This window comes from Mirounga angustirostris, unplaced genomic scaffold (genome assembly GCF_029215605.1).
Source record: "Mirounga angustirostris isolate CCGP_5_RB_7025 unplaced genomic scaffold, mMirAng1.0.hap1 SCAF_1, whole genome shotgun sequence".
In the NCBI taxonomy this organism is placed as follows: domain Eukaryota; kingdom Metazoa; phylum Chordata; class Mammalia; order Carnivora; family Phocidae; genus Mirounga; species Mirounga angustirostris.
Window position 1 is genome coordinate 205177999 of NW_026991709.1, and position 21577 is coordinate 205199575.

The 21577-nt window shown below is 48.7% G+C and overlaps 1 protein-coding gene across 1 annotated transcript; it reads left to right on the top strand.

The window, feature by feature from the left end:
- The first annotated feature begins 4918 nt into the window (after positions 1–4918).
- Positions 4919–20542, top strand: SLC1A6 (solute carrier family 1 member 6). Its single transcript, XM_045862833.2, has 10 exons — positions 4919–5208; positions 9968–10179; positions 10326–10463; positions 12005–12209; positions 12968–13010; positions 13513–13856; positions 16675–16908; positions 18096–18290; positions 19086–19220; positions 20030–20542. Exons 2-10 carry the CDS (start codon positions 9975–9977, stop codon positions 20223–20225), a joined length of 1695 nt encoding a protein of 564 aa, XP_045718789.1. The 5' UTR covers positions 4919–5208; positions 9968–9974; the 3' UTR covers positions 20226–20542.
- The last annotated feature ends 1035 nt before the right edge of the window (positions 20543–21577 follow it).

Sequence of the window (21577 nt, forward strand, 5' to 3'; positions counted from 1 at the left end):
AGTGCTGAATAATATTCTATTGTCTGGATGGACCACAGTTTATCCATTTGCCTGCTGAAGGACATCTTGGTTGCTCCTGAGTTTTGGCAATTATGAATAAAGCTGTTATGCCCATCTGTGTGCAGGTTTTCGTGTAAACATAAGCTTTCATCTCCTTTGGGTAAATACCATGGAGTGCCATTACTGGACCGTATGGTAAGATGATGTTTAGTTTTGCAAGAAACTGCCAAACTGTTTACTAAATGGCTGTATCAGATCATGTCTTTTTAATATTCTGTAGGATGAAAAGGAAAGTGCGCATAAAACATTTTTGCTACATGCTGAATTACTATGGTAGCTGTCTCCAGGAAATAAAACAAAACAAAAACACCTGGATCATTGTTTGATTTGCAAGCTGAACCAGCCACTTTTTAAATGGGATACCATTTTTAGATATGTAAACCTCAGTTATCCTGAAATGGATAATATTTGACAGACATTCTTCACAAAAGTGAAAGAGAGGGACCTGTCGCTATAAGAAAAGCAACTGATGGTATTTTTTTTACCAGTGATAATATTTGAACTTTTAAGTGAAAACTAGAATTTTAAAAAACCTGTATTTACCACAGTGATCTTGACAGCTTCCCGATGTTTAAAGGCTTTTCTTTTCTTTCTTTCTCTCTCTTTTTTAAAAAAAGATTTTATTTATTTGAGAGAGAGAGAGAGTGAGAGAAAGCACAAGCCAGGGGAAAGGCTGAGGGAATAGCAGATTCCCCGCTGAGCAGGGAACTGAGCAGGGATCATGACCTGAGTCGAAGGCAGATGCTTAACCATCTGAGCCACCCAGGTGCCGCTAAAGGCTTTTCTCATGAGATTGGTGGTCATGCTAATTACTGTGACTTTTGGATATTGAATAATGAAATGTGTTCATATTCAGAAAATCTGTGTAACTCAGTGAACTGATATTTTTCAAATGACTAGTGTATGATGTTTCGAAATCATGCATGGGTAAAGGATGCACTCAATGGATTTTAATGTTAATAGGGTAGAAAATGTTCACCGGCAGTCTCAGATCCCACACTGCAACTATCTTTTAAGAAACTAAGACATATTGAGGGGTGCCTGGGTGGTGCAGCCGGTTAAGCGTCTGACTCTTGGTTTCAGCTCAGGTCCTGATCTCAGGGTCCTGAGATTGAGTACCGCTTTGAGCTCCACACTCTGCACAGAGTCTGCGTAAGACTCTCTTTCCCTCTCCCCCTGCCACTACTCACCCCCCTCTCTCTCAAATCAATCAATAAATATATTTTTAAAAGATTTTATTTATTTATTTGACAGAGAGAGACACAGGGAGAGAGGGAACACAAGCAGGGGGAGTGGGAGAGGGAGAAGCAGGCTTCCCGCCGAGCAGGGAGCCCGATGTTGGGCTCGATCCCAGGACCCTGGGATCATGCCCTGAGCCGAAGGCAGACGCTTAATGACTGAGCCACCCAGGCGCCCCTCATATAAATCTTAAAAAAAAAACGAAACTAAGGCATACTGAGTTTTGGTATATTCTCAAAGACTAGCCACAAGTGTCTGAAAGGCTGATTAAAATATTCTCCCATTTCCAATTATCTGTCCACGTGAGGTTGAGTTTTCTTCATATACTTTAACCAAAACAACACATCACAACAGATTCAATGCAGAAGATACACTTGATTCTCATTATTCAAGATAGTTTTGTTCTGTAAAGTTGCTGCAAATACTGAATTAGGGAATACTGAGCCACTGCCCTTAAGGAGAAATACGGGGTTAGGTTTCTGCAAGCCTGTGGTCACATTTTTTATAACCAATCATTCACCAGCCAATGCTTAACTCCGTTTTATATGTGTTTCTGTGTAAAGACACCTTATTTAACATATACTGTTGGTTCATTAACATTGAATTCACAACCAGCAGCACTGTAACCCATGCCTGAGTGAAGCTCATCTAGCATACTTTTCTCAGTGAGGCACACCACAGCCTTCTTGTGCTAACCAACCCTAGACCGTACTCAGCATTATGCCTGAGGCCATTTTAAACAGCAAAATCAACAAAGAGCACACAAATGCAAAAAACATGGCACTAAACAGACCGTGAAAAGGACATCTTTTACTGCATGGCATCTGAAACGTGAGGGCAGAGGACAGCCCTGTTCAGCGTCAGCTGGGAATGTGCATGCCAGCCAGTTCAAATTTCACATCTCTCTGAGCATGTCTACTGACGGCCACAAAGTGCCACAAGTATTGATTTTGGGGTTATACAAAAGTTTAAGTGAGTGGGTGAACTCTTAAATATGGAATCCTCACATAATAAAGATCCACTGTATGAGAATTCTGCTTTCTTCCTATTAAGTGAGATATGAAAGCAATTTGCAAAAGTTTAAAACATTGCTTGTCTTCTCAGTTTTTTCTTGTTTTGGAAAATAAAGTTATTTTTCATAGAATATGCTATTTAGATTAACATATAATGAGTTTATTTTTAGGTTAATATGAGTAAGTAAATATTTTAAAAGCTTTCCCAGTCTTAACTTCTAATACAGTAAAGATCAATAAGTATAATCCACAGATGAAAGTTTTTCAGTGTCCCATGATCTTTTTAATCAATAGACACAGTTTCTTTCTTTCTTTCTTTTTTCTTTTAAAGATTTTATTTATTTATTTGAGAGAGAGAGATAGCAAGAGCAGGAACACAAGCAGGGGGAGTGGGAGAAGGAGAAGCAGACTTCCCGCCAAGCAGGGAGCCCGATGTGGGGCTCGATCCCAAGGCTTGGGATCATGACCTGAGCCATAGGCAGATACCCAACGACTGAGCCACCCAGACGCCCCAGACACAGTTTCTTAGAAGAGTTTCAGATTTACAGAAAAATTGAAAACATGGTACAGAGAGTTCTCATATCCCCCCCCCCCCAATAATTTCCTCTCTCTTCTATTAGTATGATACATTTATTTCAATTAAGGAGCCAATATTAACACGTTATTACTAAAGTCCACACTCTGTGGAAATGTCCTCAGTTTCCCCCCTAACATCCCTTTTCTGTTCTGGGAGCCCCTGTGGGACTAACTTTATAGGAGTCCACTTCTTGCTGTGATGGTGTCTCAGACTTTCCTTGTGTTTGGTGGCGTGGCTGTTTTGAAGAGTACTAGTCCAGTATATCGTAGGATGCCCCTCTATTGGAATTTGATCTTTTAAAGTCATGATTAGACTGGGCTTTTGAGTTTTGGAGGATCCACTCTAATTGTTAAAGTGTGAAAAAAAAAGGGGGGCACCTGGGTGGCTCAGTTGGTTAAGCGACCAACTCGTGATTTCGGCTTAGGTTGTGATCTCAGGGTCATGATCTCAGGGTTGTGATCTCAGGGTCGTGAGATTGAGCCCCACCTTGAGCTCTGCACTGAGCGTGGATCCTGCTTAAGAGTCTCTCTCTTCCTCTGCTTCCCCCCTCAGGCTCTCTCTCAAAAAAAAAAAATAAATAAATAAAATTGTAAAGGGGTTCTGAGAACCAATCATTTCAGAACTGCTCCGATTTACTTATTATTTACATATTATTTTGTGTAAAAGAGCAAGGGGAGCTCTGTCGTCTTCCCTGCTCAATCCCTGGCTTCTAGCCCACTGTAGACACATACTAAATATTTGTGGAGTGAATGACTGCAAGAGCTAAGAGCTCTAGGCTCAGGCTAAGAAACGGTGCAGAATCTTAATGCACAGCCAGTGACAGAAAAAGAGAGGGTGGGAGGTTTCAGGGAGGAGTTGCTGGTGTGGCCCAGGAGAACCTGACATCTAGGGCAGGGGCTCAACCTTAGCCACACACTGAAATCACTCAGGGAGCATGAAAACACACTGATGCCTGATCCCCACACCCAGGGACACTGATGTGATTGGTCTAGGGTGCCACTTGGGCATCAGAATTTTAAAAAAGTTCCCCTGGTGATTCTAAGGTACAGCTAAGTTTGAGAACCACCTATTTGGGGGGCGGGGAGTACTGTCAAGGAGGAGAGTCCAGGTAGTATAGAGAAAGAGTTGGAACTGAGGTGGTTGCTCCCTGCCTGTATGACTTTGGGAAAGTTACTGAACCTCTCTGAGTGCCTGTCCCCTCATCAAATGGGGGTAGTGGTATCTACTTCAGTGGGGTGTGTAGATTAACTATAAACAAAAGAGCCTGCCTAGACTAGGAAGTTGCCACAACAGTTGTTCGGTAACAACACCACCAGTAACAAACGTATACTGATTTTTATGATCTGTGCGGCTGCGCCCTCAGCTCTTGAAAATGGCAGTTAGCTTTCCGGAGAGGCGGGGGAGGTTGAAATCGACCAAATTGGTGTCATTTGAGAAGAAACGCAGGATCAACTTTGCCGGGTGTACTCTAAAGACAGCAAAGAATAATATTAATTACAACAGTACAGGAATTATTCGTCTCCTATTTGTACGATGCTTCACGCGGCTCGCAGCATTTCCACACTCAGGCACTTCAATTTTTCTCAGCTTTAATTTTCTGTGGGGTCGGCCAAGTCATCTCCGTTGTTCCAGTAAGGCCAGGCTCAGAGAGGGAGAGGGGCTGGCCCAAGGGCACACAGCGGCCGAAAGGCCAAGGCCCGGCTGTGCACCGGAAGGGAGAAGCGGGGCAGCGGAGCCCACGTGGCTGCCGGGGGCACCTGGAGGCTGGCCCCCGCGTCTGGACCAGACCTCCTCGGGGGGATGCGGGCCCCGGCCCAGCGGTACCAGAGCCAGGCCCGACGCTCTCCGGGGACGTTCGGACCTCTGGGGGCCCGGGGAGGCGCGGGAGGCGGGGGCGCGGAGGCGCGGCTCCGGGGCGGGGGCGGAGGCGGGACGCGGGTGAGGCCACCCACCTCGCCCGGCCCAGGATCCCCCTCCCTCCCCACCCGCGCCTTGCCCTTCCTCCCACGCGGCGGCAGAGCCTGGGCTCGGCGCGGGGGAGGCGCGGGGCATCCCGGAGGGGATCCCGCCCTCTCCCCCCGGCCGCCCCGCGCCCCCGCACCCACGTGAGCGCAGGGCCAGCCCGGATCCCACCCGCTGCACAGCGCGTCCCGGCTCAGCGCCCGTGCCTCCGCCGTCCGCTCCCCGTGCCAGCGCGGCGCCATCCCTGGCGGGTCCCCGCTGCTCCGGCCGGGCGCTTCGCCGGGCTCCGGCACCTGCATCCGGGCGCAGCGCACAGGCCGAGGCGCGGGCAGGCCGCCCCCGCCACTCCGGGCGCAGGTGAGTGGGGACAGCGCGGCTCCGCTCGGCCACGGGCTCTGGGGTCGGGGCGGGCGGGACCCGAGGCGGGCTTGGCCCACCCTGGGGTCAGGCGGGTGGGGGGCCCCTGCGTCCGCGTTCCCAGCTCTCGGCCGCCTTTGTCTCAGCTGCCCCTCAGCATGGTCGCCGCCGCTCATCAGGTCGCCCTGGTGAGCTTCCTACCACCTTAGCTGTTACCCGAGCTCTCACTGCCCGTCTCCCTCCTCCCCATCCCATCCCTCTGTCCGTGGCCTCAATTCGTGGGCAGGTTTCCATCTCTGCGTGACGCTTCCTCCATTTCCAGGGCTCGGTTCCGCTCCCTATCAGGGTGTTTATTTCTCCAACTCCGGCCAGACCTGATTGTGACCGAGACTTTGGCCACCGCGGAACCGGTGCTGGCTGGGAAGTTGTGTGTGGGGTGGTGGTGGTGTGTGCGAGGGACGCTGAATGTGTGAGTGGGCTTGCCTTCCTCAAGAGGTGTGTGGGCTGGATGTTTACATGTGGGAAGGAATTTGAATGTCTGAAGTTTTGTGTCTGGAGTCCCAAGCGGGGTGTGTGTGGAGGGGGGGTGGGCAACGCTATGGTCCTCTCTGTATGGAGTTTCATTTAGGAAGGGGAATTGTGCAGGGTCTGGAAGGGGTGTGTGGGCTTGTGTGTCTGAAGAGTTCTGTCCTTCCCCCGCTCACTCCTCTGGCTAGCAGAGTGCTGAGATAAAATGTATAGGAAGCATACATTTGCTAACCAAGCTTGCTTCAGTTTTAGGATGTTAGGAGCCCTTCCTTTCTTTCCTTTGGCTCCAAGGGTGGGGTGGCCGGCACATCTCATCACATCTGAGAGTCTGGAGGTTGGGGCAACCAGGTGGGAGACACATCCTCAACTCCTGCAGAGACTGGGGACACTAGAAAGGGCCACTTCCCGAGCAGCAAGCCTCAGAAACAGGGTCAAGAGAATGCCTAGGACCAGGAGAGACTGGAAAAGAGAGAACCCAAGGTTCAATGTTTGTCTCTACCCTCACCTGTGTGTCTGTTGGGTTTCTGCTTTTTATCAACCACAGTTGACATCTATTTTGTGCCCACCAGGCACTGTTCTAAGCGTCATGTGAATTGGGCCATCTAAGCCGCACAGAAAGTGACCAGTTCCGGCAAGGTGGAGGGAGATTTGAAATTAAGAGCTCAGGTATGCTCTTCTGTTAGGCCAGGGGCTAGCAAATTTTGTCAGTAAAGGGCCTGAGAGGTTGTATTGCGACCCATATAATCTCTGTCCCAACACCCCAGCTCAGCTGTTGTAGTATGAAAGTAGCTGTAGACAACACGTAAGAAATGAATGTGGCTCTGTGCCAATAAAACTATTTATAAAAGCAAGCAGTGGGCCAGACTTGGCCGTCGGACTATGGTTTGTCCATTCCTGCACTATTATGTGCTGCTTCTTGTAAGGAAGGGAAAGGAAGGAGACAAAACTAGTTCTGGACCTTCTGTGCCTAGTTTGGATCTCAGCTGAACATTCCCTTGGGACCCACGGGTAATTCTGTGCTACTGCTTGGTGACTGGGAACATACATTCTGGAGAGAGGGAGGAATTAGGAGTTTCCTGTATAGTTTGTGGTCCCACGTCTGGGATTTTTCACAGCCAGGTGAGAAGCAGCACTATGGTTTCAAAGTGATGGACCCATTTGGAGCAGGACCCCAACTGGGGTTTGGCATTGACAATGGGGGCTTGGACCTGGAGGAAGCAGGCCCTGAAAAGTTGAGGCAGGTGTCCCATCCTTTGGATATGGGGGGATCAGAAAAGGGCAAGGAAGACAGTGACCCCAGAAAAGTCACTGCACAACCAGTGGTAGGAAAAAAAATTCCAAGGATCTACCTATTGGTGGAACTGAGATGTCTCCCAGATTCCCAGACTCCCAGCCCTGACCTGGGTGAAGTTCAGCACAGGGACAATATTGACTGCCTTCCTTTGGCTTGGAGAGTTTTTTCTAAATCCAGTGTATTTGTCAGGAAACAACACACTCAAAAAGGAGAATTGGAAAGAGCTTAAGTTAAGGACTATTTACAAGGATGTGAGCAAAGTTAAGGGAAACCAGTAAGGTTGATGTAGTAACACTCAGGGACCAGCAAGAGTGGGGGTGGGGGGGAGGGGAAGGGACCAGGAGGGAGGCAGCGAGGGAGGACAGGGCCAGAGCCTTGGCTGCAACAAAGGATTTTTTAGTTGAAACATATTTGACATATAACATTGTATAAGTTTAAGGTGTGTACCATGTTGTTTTGATACATTTATATATTGTAATATGGTTGTCATTGTAGCAATAGCACCTCTATCCGGTCAAGGGAGCCAAGAACACCCAATGGGGAAAGGATAGTCTCTTCAACAGGTGTTGGGAAAACTGAGTAACACATACGGAAAAATGAAATTGGTGATGACCACTGGGTGTTATACGCAACTATTGAATCATTGAACACTACATCAAAAACTAATGATGTACTATACAGTGGCTAACTGAACATAATAAAAAAAATGAAGTTGGACCCCTATCTTCCACTACTCAGAAAAATTAACTTGAAATGGATCTGAGCCTTAAACATAAGTCCTGATACCATAAAACCCCTAGAAGACAAAGTAGGGAAGAATTCTGCTCCTTGACATTGGTCTTGGCAATGATTTTTTGCATATAACACCAAAAGCATAAACAAAAGCAAAAATAAACAAGTGCGACCATTTCACACTAAAAACCCTCTGCACAGTAAAGGAAACAACAAAATGAAAAGGAACCTACAGAATGGGAGACATTTTTTGTAAACCATGTATCAGATAAGATACATGTAAAGGAAACAACAAAATGAAAAGGAACCTACAGAATGGGAGACATTTTTTGTAAACCATGTATCAGATAAGAGGTTAAAATCCTAAATATATAAAGAACTCCTACAACTCAATAACAACAACAACAACAATCTGATTAACAAACGGACAGAGGAACTAAATAGACATTTTTTTCAGAGAAGACATCCAAATGGCCAATAGATACAGAGGATTGACAGGAGCTGTGGCCTTAGGCAGAGGAACACAACCACGGCCAAACAGGGGTGTGGCAGGAGGAATGCTCCTCCTATCGGCCGTTCTTCTGCTGCTTCCGGATAGTCAGACCAAAAGGGAGCCAGCAGGCAAGGGATCCTGGGTAATGCCACTCCTGGTGGTCAGCCGTTTGCCCCCCGAGTGAATCTACAGGGTCAACAGTATTCCCAGGATGCCTGGAATGTGGGCACTGTCACACTTTTTTTTTTTTTTTTTTTTTTTGCTGTGAGATCATTGCAGGCCAGGCTGCCTATCATTCAAGAATAGGATGTCCAGTGCCCAGGGCCCATGATACTTTTAGGGATCCACAGAAATGTTTTAACTTATTATTTTATTTTTTGTTTTCATTTTTTTTTTTTTAAATCAGAAGAAAGAACTACACTTTTAGATCAAAGAAAATGGTTGAATGTATAAGGTTAGGTGAAATTCACAATAACAGAAACCCAACCATTTTAAAGTGGTGTCAGTGGCATTTAGTGCATTCTCAATGTTGTGCAACCATTCCCTCTATCTAGTTCCAAAATACTATATTCATTTTTATAACAATTCAGTTGTAAAAATATAATTTAATATTTTAATATGTATATGTATATATTTTAATGGAGGAAGGAGTCCACAAAAATAAAAGTTCCTCTGGCCCATGAAAGTCACATTTCCAAGCTGCCTGATACATGTAAGGTGTTTAGTTGATAAAGGATAGGCAGGTTTTTATTTTTACATACATTTCATTTAATGTGTATTAAAATATAATTTGCATTTCAAGTAATGATCTTTTTTCCATTTAAGATTTATTTATTTATTTATTTATTTGAGAGAGAGAGAATGAGAGACAGATAGCAAGAGAGGGAAGAGGGTCAGAGGGAGAAGCAGTCTCCCCCGCTGAGCAGGGAGCCCGATGTGGGACTCGATCCCGGGACTCCAGGATCATGACCTGAGCCGAAGGCAGTCGCTTAACCAACTGAGCCACCCAGGCGCCCCCAAGATGTATTTACTTAAATAAGTAAATAAGGTTACAGGAATGCGCTCAAATTTAGAAGAGACACAAAAGTCTGAAGTTTGGGAAACACCCAGAGAGATTCTGAACATCACATTTCCCTTCAAAGATGGATCCTGAAGAGTCATTGGGGTCAAGGATTGTCACCATTTCCTTCCCAAGGGATCCCACCTCCAGCCGCTCTGCTCACCTGAGCACTCATGCAGGGCACTTGTATTTATTGGGTACTCACTGTTTACCAGGCACCTGCTGATTTTGTCGTTGTGGAAAGGCCACTTGTCAACACCACCAGGCCAAACAGCAAACCATATTAATTTGGGAGGCTAAACCCAGGGTGCCTTGTCTGGGGCTCTGCATGTCCAGTTGGCGCTGAGCAAAGGCCGGCCAGTTTGGTTTGTGAGGATATGAAATAAGGAGGGCTCTGGAGTCAGGGAATGGCAAAAGCGTCATGTCCGGGAACGGATTCTGGAGATCTGGACCCTTTTGTGCCAAGACGCAACCCCTCAACCCCAAGCAGTGTTCTCAGGTGTCCCAGCACAGCCTCACCCCAACAGGTGGACCTTGCCCCTCCCCTGTCTGGATTCTCGGAGTTCCTCGCCAGCTTCCTCCACCCTTTCCCCTGGCCCCACAGCCGCCCTCTGTCTTGTCCCTTACCAGAAGGCCCCTCTGTCCCCCGCAGATAGACCATGAGCAGCCACGGGAACAGCCTGTTCCTGCGGGAGAGCGGCCAGCGGCTGGGCCGCGTGGGCTGGCTGCAGCGGCTGCAGGAGAGCCTGCAGCAGAGAGCGCTGCGCACGCGCCTGCGCCTACAAACCTTGACCCGTGAGCACGTGCTGCGCTTCCTGCGCCGGAACGCCTTCATCCTGCTGACCGTCAGCGCTGTGGTCATTGGTGAGCTGGCTGGGGGGCGGGGACCTCGGAGAAATGCCCTGCACGCGCACGTCGTCACTCCGCCCACTCATTCTCACCTGCAAGAGCACTTGCCACCACCCTTCGGTGACCCAAACCACTCCACAGAGCCCTCCTTTTGGTCCTAGGGGTCAGCCTGGCCTTTGCCCTGCGCCCGTACCAACTTACCTACCGCCAGATCAAGTACTTCTCTTTCCCCGGAGAGCTTCTCATGAGGATGCTGCAGATGCTGGTGCTGCCACTCATTGTCTCCAGCCTGGTCACAGGTGAGAGAGCCCAGGCCAGTGTTGGCCTCCGAGACCCATCCCGGAGCCCCAGCTCAAACCTGGAGCCAAAGCTATCGCAAGCATGGGATCACCTCCCTATCTTAGGACCTCAAACACGAACCTGCACTTAGCCCCGAGTTCTTGGCCAAAGCCCAGGTCTTCATCAGACCAGGTTCCAGACTCCATATGACATATGCCACTTATCTCAGTAACTCTACCATGCTTTTCCGTGTAGATAAAATACCAGCCTGCCAGGAGCTTACCATCATCCAAAGGTGAAAGAAAGGCTGTGATAGGGCAGCCAAGGAAGATAGAATGGCATCAATGGTCAGGGGGTGGGATGTGGATGAAGGTATTGGAGGTGACAGGATGGTGGGTGGGGGATGGGGTAAAAATAGGGATGGGTTATGCAGAGGTCAGCAAATTTTTTTCTGTAAAGGGCCAGATAGTAAACATTTTCAACATTGGGGGCCATACCATTTCGGTTGTAACTACTCAGTTCTCCTATGGTAGTGCAGGCACAGCTGCAGACTCATCTGTAAACAAATGGGTGTGGTTGTGTTCCAATAAAACTTTATTTACAAAAACAGGCAGGGGGCCAGATTTGGCACCTAAGTGGTTGATTTGCAATCTCCAGATTTGGGGACAGGGATGAAGATAAAGGTCTGAAAAAGTGGTTTCTTGGGTTGGATTTCGCAGAAGCAGAGCCTAAGATGGGGTTATTTGCACAAGTGTTATATCAAGGGATAGCATTCAAGAGAGACCCATGAGGAAGTGAGGGGAGCAAGATAAGGCAGGGAAAGAATCTAAGCAGAGATGTGGGTTCAGAAGAAGGCTGGCCTCTCAGCCTTATCCCATGGATAGCTCTGGAGCAGGAGTAATGCTACAGAATTGTTCTTCCCAACTCTGCCCTCACCCAAGTCAAAGGAGCTGGCCTTTTGAGTCCCTGTACCAGGTAGCCTTTGGCTTTAGGTCTTCCATGGGGTATTTCTGGGCAAAGCAGGTTTTGTTCTGCTGAGGGCAGTTCTCCAGAGAAGGGGGCCACACAAACTGTTAGCAGCCAACAACGCAGCAGCTGAAGGGCAGGTGTGTTAGCCTGGTAAAGAGCTTTGGCTGGAGCACCAAAAGAAGTATCTATCACAGATAGCGTACAGTGAGGTGGGCTGGAGGGAGATATAATCTTGGGGTCAATAGCAGGATGAAGAGTGGAATGAAGGTGACGCCATCGTGTAACGTAGGCATAAATGGAGGATGGGGTGGGAGTTGAAAAGTTTGGCTTGAAGTAGAGGGAAGGTAGGTGAAGTGGGGCTTGGGCTAAAGGATGGGGTGGAAGGTGTATATGGAAACTAGAATAGGTGTAGAAGAATGATGAGAGGGGTCAAAGGATGGCAGTGTGGGTGCTGGGGTGGGGCACAGAAGGAGGAGATGCTTGGTGGAATGCTTGTTGAGCTGGTGGTATGAGGGAAGTAGAGCTGATGGATGGGACAGTGGGTGGTGGGGTGCAGATGGCGCTGCTCAGGGCTGCATCACCTGTCCTCCAGGTATGGCATCCCTGGATAACAAGGCAACAGGGCGGATGGGGATGCGGGCAGCTGTGTACTACATGGTGACCACGGTCATTGCTGTCTTCATTGGCATCCTCATGGTCACCATCATCCATCCTGGGAAGGGCTCCAAGGAGGGGCTGCACCGCGAAGGCCGCATTGAGACCATCCCCACAGCTGATGCCTTCATGGACCTGGTCAGGTGACGCCCTTTCTAATTTTGATGGGAACTCTGGCCCTAGATGCAAGAAGCCACACTCAAGGAGAGACAAAGGGGACAGGCTGACTCAGCCTGGAAATGCAACACCCAAGTTGAACCTAGTTTATTGGTACCCATTTTCTGCCCTGGAGCCTTGCACAAATTCTCTGAGAGTAGCTGACTCCTAGGGTACGATCTTTTGGCCCTTAGGCTCTGGAAGTTTTAGCTGCATCTTGAGATGGGCTCAGAACAATGGTGTTTGACGTTCTCAAGCTCCATTGGAGGATGAATGATTCTTTTAAAGAAGCAAGATTTTGCCAGCCAGAATCAAGGCTTGCCAGGTTCTCCCCTAGTCACTGACTTGGGGGAAACCCAGATCTGAGGTCCACAAGTTATCTGTGTTTTTTGAGGCATCACTGACACGTGTGTGAATTCTATGGAAGGGCTCAGAGAGGCCTGGATTTGAGGTCCATCTGTACCCCTTATGAGCTGTGCAGCTTTGGGTAACTTCCATAAGTTCTCTGTGCATTGGTTTCTTTGTGCATAAAATGGGGACCTCAGTAGTGCTCACTTCTAGAGTTATTGTAGTGTTTAGATCATATCTGTAGGTAAGCACTTAGCTCAGTACCCGTCTAGAGTAAGCATTCACTTGTTGGCTGCCATTATTACGGTTGGTACTGTTGCTATTATTCTTAACTATTATCACCCTGGACTCCTTCCCAAGGTCTAACCACCTCCCTTCCTCTGATGTTTTTCTGCAGAAATATGTTTCCGCCCAACCTGGTGGAGGCTTGCTTCAAACAGGTCAGGGGAAGTGCACAGTGTGGTCAAGGAGGTTTGGAGGGTGGGGGGAACTTGCTGCCAAGCGAGTGGTCCCGGGGTGAGGGATGGGAAGAAGGGCCCGCCAGAGCAATGGGCAGGGGTTTTTGGAAGAGTCTGGGAGAAAGAATGTACCTCGCATTGGTGGAATGATCAAGGGAGGATAACAGAAAACGACTTAGGCCAAGAGCTGCCTAGGATGGTGCTGAAGGAGGAACCAGGGCATCTCACCATAGATGGTTGAACAGAGAGGCCCCCAAATATGTTTGAGCAGGGAGCTTTGAAAAATGCAGAATCTATACTCATTCTGCCATGCATTAGTTGCTCACTCCTTCATTCATGTATTCCTTCACTCGTTCTTCTATGCATTGGTCAAGTCCTCTGAATAAGACTCTCCATGGGTGGCAACCAGGAGTTGGTGTTCTAAATAAACTTCTTCAGGAGATTCTGATGAATTGATTTTGGTCCCGATCTCTCCATATTTCAGTTCAAGACGCAGTATAGCACGAGGTTGGTAACCAGGACCATAGTGAGGACAGAGAATGGATCTGAGCCGGGCACCTCCATGCCTCCCCCATCCTCAATGGACAACGGAACTAGCCTCCTGGAAAATGTCACCTGGGCCTTGGGCACCCTGCAGGAGGTGCTGAGCTTCGAGGAGACTGTGCCTGTGCCTGGCTCAGCCAATGGCATCAATGCCTTGGGCCTTGTGGTCTTCTCTGTGGCCTTTGGGCTGGTCATCGGTGGTATGAAACACAAGGGCCGAGTCCTGCGGGATTTCTTCGACAGCCTCAATGAGGCTATTATGAGGATGGTGGGCATCATTATCTGGTAAGTGCTGGGCTTTGACAGGGCTGGCAGGTGACGGCACATGGGAAGGGTGGAGCCGGGACTGGGAAGTCAGGCTGTGGGGCAGCTGCTCAAGGGGCCATTGGGACCATTTGGCCAAAGTCATTCATTTATGTATTGGTTAATTTGCTCATTCATACATTCACTCATAAACTCATTCACAGACTCATCCACGCATTAATGAAGCCAGTGATTGATTGACTGATTGATTTATTCACCCCGCCATGTATTCATTCAAGCTCATTCTTTGGCCCACTCATTTATCTCCGCATTAGTTATTCCATTCACTCCCTCATGTATTCCCTGCATTCATTCACTTAATGGTGAATGGCCCACTCATTCATCTCCACATTAGTTATTCCATTCACTCCCTCAGTATTCCCTGCATTCATTCACTTAACACACTCATTCATTCACCCACCCATTCATTTGTGTCTCATTTGCTCATTTTCTTTTCTTTTTTTTTATTTATTTGAGACAGAGAGAATGAGAGACAGAGAGCATGAGAGGGAGGAGGGTCAGAGGGAGAAGCAGACTCCCTGCCGAGCAGGGAGCCCGATGCAGGACTTGATCCAGGGACTCCAGGATCATGACCTGAGCCGAAGGCAGTCGCTTAACCAACTGAGCCACCCAGGCGCCCTCATTTGCTCATTTTCTTATTCGTTTATCCACTCACTAGTTATTCCTTAGTTGATGCATGTGTGCATCCATTTTACCATTCTCTATTCCTTTACCAATTCCTTCACTCATTCAGCAGACATTTTTCTGGGCTAACTTTGTCTGGAACACAGGGATACACTGAATTCAATCCCTATCCCCAAGAAGCTTATGAAGTCTTGGAGGAGACAGACAGACACTAGATAAATGCAATACAAGGTGGAAGGTTCTAGAGCAAAGGGACATTCAAAAAGAGTTGGGAACTTGGAGAAGTGAGCAGCCAAGGGAGGGATATGCAGTGAACTCTGCCTGGGAAGGTGAAGAGGGAGTTATGGAAAAGGTCACCTCGTAGTTGGGTCTTGAAAGGCAAGTGGGAACCCAATAGGACGGAAAGAGGAGAGAGGCCCTTCAAGCAGGGGGAAGAGAATATGCAAATCCTGCAAGAGCCTGAGTTGGCTGTAGAATGGTGGGGAGTTCAGGGAGGTGGGAGCACAGGGTAAGTTGGGAGTGGTGGTGCAAGATATTAACAAGACTGTCTGGTGCCAGACTGGGGGAGACTTTGTCCATAATCCCCAATAATTAGAAAGTTGTGTAGGGGGTTAGAGGCCAAGTTTAAAGCTTGGAAAAGCAGCTGAGTGGAATGTGAGGGGGGAGCTTATCAAGGATAGGCAAAAAGACTGACAAGAGGAAGCTCGATGGAATTGGAAACCATAAATTTATAGTGGTGTCATTGGCAGAGTTTATCCAGGTGTGCTGGCTGGGTGAGTGTAGAAGGAAAGAAGCCCCGTGCAATTGACCTAGGGTTGAGGAATTTTGTGGGGGATGAAGAGGAAGGATGAAGATGAGGGAGCTGGGGAGGGGGTTCACAGAGCAGTCATAGAGGTAGGTCTAGACTGGGAGACAACTCAGCAACCTCCCATTGGGTCTCACCTTGAGCCCAGCTGAGCCCAGGGGAATACAGATGTGGCCAGAAAAGTGCCCCACATCCTCCTTCCCACCACCTCAGGGTGGGTCTCATCATTTCTGACCCAAGCTATTGTACCAATTTCCCAAGAGGTCCCTACCTCCTCCAATGCCTCTACCATAAGAACAACCAAGCGTAGACTTCAGTTTCTAAAGAGAGAGGAGTAAAAGCTGAAGCCTGGTGATGGGTGAAAGAAGGCACCACTGGCAGGAACTTGCAAGACTAAGATGCGCTGGTTTGTGGGGAGCACAGGTGAGCCCCTGATGAACTCACTTCTGTCTCCTCTCACTCACCGCTGCAGCCACACTGGTCTGCTCTATGCTCCTTCAGCACTTCTAGCTCATGCTTATTTCAGGGTCTTTGCATGGTGCCTGCAATGCTTCCCCCTCAGATAGATGTGTCCCTTCTCATCATGTAGGCCTCTGCGTGAATGTCAGGTCTCCAGGGAGGCCCTCCCTGACCATGCATGCTGATGCAGCCCCACTCAGGGGCTCTGTTTTGCAGCTCTCACCACCCGAAGTTTTTAATTAGGCATTTCTATGTATACTGCGTGTTTCCCCCATTAGAATGTAGGCACCACAGGGGCAGGGACTGTGTGACTGGAGGAGAGTAAGTGCTCAAGAAAGTGGTTAAATAAGTAGATGATTTGATAAGACGCGTGGTTTGGGTTGTCTGGGGGAAATTCAGGTGAAATAGCTCAGGGCCGGTGAGTGAGTGAGAATATGCACTTACAGGAAAGAGAATAGGGGCATCGAGGTTACACATTTAGAGCAAACAGAGTTGGAGGTGATGAATAAGGGAAGTTTGAAGGCCAGTGATAGGGAATGTCTGGGCCATGTCTAGGGAAAGAGTCCCGAAGACAGGGACTATTTGGGGAGGGACTTGAATGGTGGAGTGGAGGGAAGAGAGACCTTATAAAATTGTATGCCCTGGAGTTATAGGAACTTTTCCCTGCTGTTCTGGGTGTGAACTGTGGGTGAGCAGGAAGAGGCAGTGGGATATGTTTGTGGGGTCCATTCCTGTTTGTCAGTGTGTGGGGAAGGTTGGGGCAGAGTAGGGTGCTGTATGGTGGGCGCTGTCTGGCTCCAGGGGCTTATATGGGTAAAATCTTGGGAATGCCAGCTCTGAGCTTTAGGGAAAGTCATGAGGGAGCTCTGACAGGTGTCTGGCTTGGCCTAGGTACGCACCTGTGGGCATCCTGTTCCTGATCGCTGGGAAGATCCTAGAGATGGAGGACATGGCCGTCCTGGGGGGTCAGCTGGGCATGTACACCCTGACCGTCATTGTGGGCTTGTTCCTCCATGCTGGTGGTGTCCTGCCCCTCATTTACTTCCTCATCACCCACCGGAACCCCTTCCCCTTCATCGGGGGTATGCTGCAGGCCCTCATCACTGCTATGGGCACGTCTTCCAGGTATGGCTTCATCCCTCATCTCCGGTACTTTTCTGAGGTTCACTGTGGTTCACAAGCTCTCCTAGGAGTCCTGCCCCTCCTCCCCCTACTGAACCTTGTCTGAGCTGTGCGGTAATGTCAGTGGTAATGAAGGTCTGTAGGTCAGTTGACACCTGGGTGCCGATCTTTGTCCCGGGCTGGCTCTCCTGACCTGTTTTCCACATTTTCTTTCTCTCTGTTTTATATGGAGGAGAACCAGCTGCCAATTTTGAGGTTGGGACTAAGGTTCCAACATGCCCCATATTCTCTCATTTTCTAGCTCAGAGTCTCATTTCCCCTTGAGATGGTCTCTGGGAGCTCACTTGGCTTTTTTCTCCTTTTTTTTTGGTGTGGTTTTATGGGGTTAATAAAGAGCTTCCCTTTTCCCCATCATCCAAATTCAAAAGTTTGAGAAGTATCACAAGAGCCAACTGGACGGAAGAATAATATTATTGTTATTGCTCATAATGCTGCCTGGAGAATGTGCCTTTGGGTCTTTGGCCAATAGGATTGGTGCCATTGTAGCCAGGAATGAAACTCACCTGATCACCACAGGGCTGGATCCCCAGATGCCTTCTCTGTGGGGCCAGGCTTCTCACTGCATGACATCAAGCTGACCAGGCAGAGCACATGTTTCGTGGACAGGCCAACTCCAAGTGAGATGTCCACTCCTTCAACTAAACTCACCAATCAGGTTGCTCTTCCCCTGCTGGGGAGTGGTGGGGGGAGAGACCAGGAGGGTTAGTGTAGCTGAGGTTGCTCCCTGAGCTACAGAAATGGGGATTAGGGGTCCATGTAATACTTCTCTCTTAACCCTGAGGGTTGTGGGAGGTCAGCAGACCCCCTAGTCCCTTCCTTTCTAGGAGTGGAAGGGTCATTAGTGGCATGAACAAGTGTCTAGTAATTAGCCTTAAACTATTGGCTTTAAGTGGGTCAAAGAGACCTTCAACCTGGGGGACCACCATTGCTGTGTGCTTCTTGCATCATGAGGAGCCCTTCTTCCCTGTGCAGTTACCATCCTCTGAAATGTTATACACCCACCATCCTCCCTTGCTCTGGCTCCCACCTGGTCTCCCAGTGTTCTCAGCAGAATCCCTCCTTCGGTCCATGGCTGCTCCAGCCCCACCCTGCCACCCCCTGTTCTCAGCCTCCAGGGCTCTCTCCCCTAGCTCTGCAACACTACCCATCACCTTCCGCTGCTTGGAGGAGGGCCTGGGTGTGGACCGACGCATCACCAGGTTCGTGCTGCCCGTGGGGGCCACCGTCAACATGGATGGGACTGCCCTGTATGAGGCCCTGGCTGCCATCTTCATCGCCCAAGTCAACAACTATGAGCTTAACCTGGGCCAGATAACGACCATCAGGTGAGATGGTCTTGGGGGGGGATCTGCCAGCAGGTGAGACCTAAGAAGTCATTAGCTTGGCTAGGGGTGGAGGAAGCCTCAGCTTGAGGTCAAGGGAGGCTTTGAATGTTGGAGGGAGGATGTGGGAAGAGCCCAGCCTCCCATGCCAAATGAGGCTAAAGGTAAGACTTTGCAACCTGAGGCTATTGGGAGCTGCCAGATGTTTCAGTCCCATCTTCTCTCACATGCTATGGTGGGAGATCCCTTTGCCCCGTGTTTTCCAAAGTATGGCTGGTGCGTCCTAAGAACCTGAGGCTCTTACAAGAAGGATGGATCCCTGGGTCTCATCACCCAGAGGTTCCAATGTGGTCATTATAAATATAACAGCAAATATCACCTCCTTCAGGTCTTTGCTCCAGTGTCACCTGCGCAGGGGAGTGTTCCCTGAATATTTTATTTAAAATTGCATGGTTTGGACTTTCACAGGCCGAACCATTTCTCTGTTGGACCATCTGCCTTAGTATATGTTTTAAGTCCTCATCTTCCTTATTCTCTGCCTCCCCTACTAGAATGTAAGCTCTGTTTGGGCAGGGTTTTCTTCTAAGGGAGTTTCTGCTAGGTGTCTAGCATGTAGTAGATGCTCAATAAATATGGGTTGAAAGAATACATTTATTGAAGGCTGCTTTTTATTTTCAGGCACTTAATTTAAGATGTCCCAGGGAACCACCTCTTCCCTTCTTTTGTGCCCTTTCTCACTCTCTTCCTCATCTTCTCCTTCCCACCTCCTGCCTCCCTGTGTTCTTTGTCCATGTACAGTATCACGGCGACAGCAGCCAGCATTGGGGCTGCTGGGATCCCCCAGGCAGGTCTGGTCACCATGGTCATTGTGCTCACATCGGTCGGCCTGCCCACTGAAGACATCACGCTGATCATAGCTGTGGACTGGTTCCTGTGAGTGTTCTTCAGACCCTGGTGCTATCTTTCCTCAAACCCCCTGTTTTCCTTGTGAGACCCCCAGCCTGCGGGCCCTCATTCCAGCAAGGACACAGAGTTCTAGAATTTTAGAGTACAAGGTGAGCCTTGGAGAGTACTCCAAACCATGGCCTGTAGATCCCAAATTCCATAGAGTTAACCTTGGGAAGTAGGATGGGGAGGAGATGAGCAAGGGGGGCTTTACATATGAGCCTGAACAGCTGTTGTACCTGCTTTATGGAGAAGTCACAAAAAAGCGATCTGTGGGACAGAGCTGGCGATCCGTGGGACGGATCCGTGGGACAGAGCTTGCAAGTTTTTGTTGTTGTTGGTTTATGTTTTTAATTCTCAACTTTGAAAAACAGGAAGTTTACATTTAAAAAATCTGGACTTTCCTCCCCATTTGGGAGCTGTCAGGTGGACCTGAGTCCCATTTAGACAGTCTCCAGTCTGGCCTGATTTACTCACGGTGGTTATCTTCCTCATCCTGTATGCTGTTCAGCCCACAACCCCTAATTTTCTCTATGAGATGTTTACATCCTTAAAAAGAAAGAATTGCATTGCTAAGATAACATGTGAGCCTATCAGAGTTGATCCAACCTGCATCTGTTAGGAGGGGAAGCTGAGGACATCAAAGGGGAGGCACCTGCTTGAGGTTATGTGCTCGTGGATAGAACATGAGTCCCAACACCCAGGCACAAGGAACCCCCCACCCTGCTGCACCCTCTCCTCCATGAACCCTTCAAACCTCAGCTAACAGTGGCTTCTCTCTCCCCACCCTTCCCCAGTGACCGACTTCGCACAATGACCAATGTCCTGGGGGACTCCATTGGAGCAGCCGTCATTGAGCATTTGTCTCAGCGGGAGCTGGAGCTGCAGGAAGCCGAGCTCACCCTCCCCAGCCTGGGGAAGCCCTACAAGTCACTCATGGCACAAGAGAAGGGGGCGTCCAGGGGACGGGGAGGCAACGAGAGTGCCATGTGAGGGACCCCCAGCTCTGCCTCCCAGAGAGGAGGGAATGGGGCTGGGGTGGGGGGCTCCTAGGGAAGACCTGCTGCCCGAATGAGTGTGCCCTGAACACACATGTTCTGTCTGGCTTGTTTGGTGGAAACCGAGATAAAGGAGCAGGAACGAAAGGATGTCGAAGGCCTCCATTTCTCTCTGAATGCATGGGGAGAACTTGTGGAGGGCAGTGAGCAAGGCGGGGAGGAAACTGGGACGGAGGGTAAGGGCAGCTTCAGGTCCCACAAGCTGAGGGGTCAGCTCATGTTATTTATTTTCTCAAAGAGCGGTGGAATTGAAGGAGGTAAAGGAAAACCACCATTTATTATAATAAAACAATGTTCATGACCTCTGTGTTGGGGGTCCCCAAGACCTTCAGTGATTTGCTAGAAGGACTCGTGGAACCCGGAAAAGCCATAATGCTCACATTTATGACTTACTGCAGTGAAAGGATACAGATTAAAATCTGCAAGGACAAAAGTTGCCTGGAGCAGGGTCCAGAAGACACCAGATGTGGGCTTCCAATTGTCCCCTCTTTGTGGAATCCCATGGACGCCCTTAATTCTTTCAGCAATGATGTGTGACAACACGTATGAATACTGCCAGCCAAGGAAGTTCACCTGAGCCTTGGTGTCCAGGATTTTTATTGAGGGTCTGTCTTGTAGGCATGGAGTGCCTCACTATTCATTCTTCAGCCCCCACAGAAGTCAAATGAATATAGTATTGCCCAGGGCCCCAGGTGAACAAAAACAGTCATTCACCACAAATTACATTGTCAGCCTAGATGACCTGGCATGGCTCAGGACCCCAGGTTACAAAGACACTTTTATTGGGGAGGATATTCCAAGGACTCGGATTATTTCTCAGGAGCCAGTCAAGGGCAAGTCCTTTCTCTGGAATATTCAGGCTTTGAGTACCCCTAGCCTTCCAAGTTAACCCTTTACTTCGTACACCCATGGCTGGGAATAGAGGAAGCAGCTTGCCATGGGGATGAGTAGCTGCATCTTGTAGTCCCAACTCTTGACCCCTGAAACCAGTTGGCTCAGATACCCTCATGCTGGCCCCAGGAAGCTCTGTGTCTCCTTACTACACAGGCAAGCCTAATGAACTAGGTGGGACATTAAATGAGACCTTAATAAAACCTTGGGGGAAAACACAAGTAAATAGAGAGTAACATGATTCCAGATGTCATGGGTATAACTCAACTCTATAACCCTTTTGTCCAGGAAACACAACATTAGCTTTTTCTTTTTTTTTTATTAAAAAATTTTTAAAAAATTTTATTATGTTAATCACCATACATTACATCATTAGTTTTTGATGTAGTGTTCCAT

Coding starts and splice junctions, on each gene's coding strand:
- SLC1A6 (XM_045862833.2), top strand. CDS start 9,975: ATGAGCAGCCACGGGAACAGCCTGTTCCTGCGGGAGAGCGGCCAGCGG. Junction 10,464..12,004: donor TGTCTCCAGCCTGGTCACAG/GTGAGAGAGCCC, acceptor CCTGTCCTCCAG/GTATGGCATCCCTGGATAAC. Junction 18,291..19,085: donor GGCCAGATAACGACCATCAG/GTGAGATGGTCT, acceptor GTCCATGTACAG/TATCACGGCGACAGCAGCCA.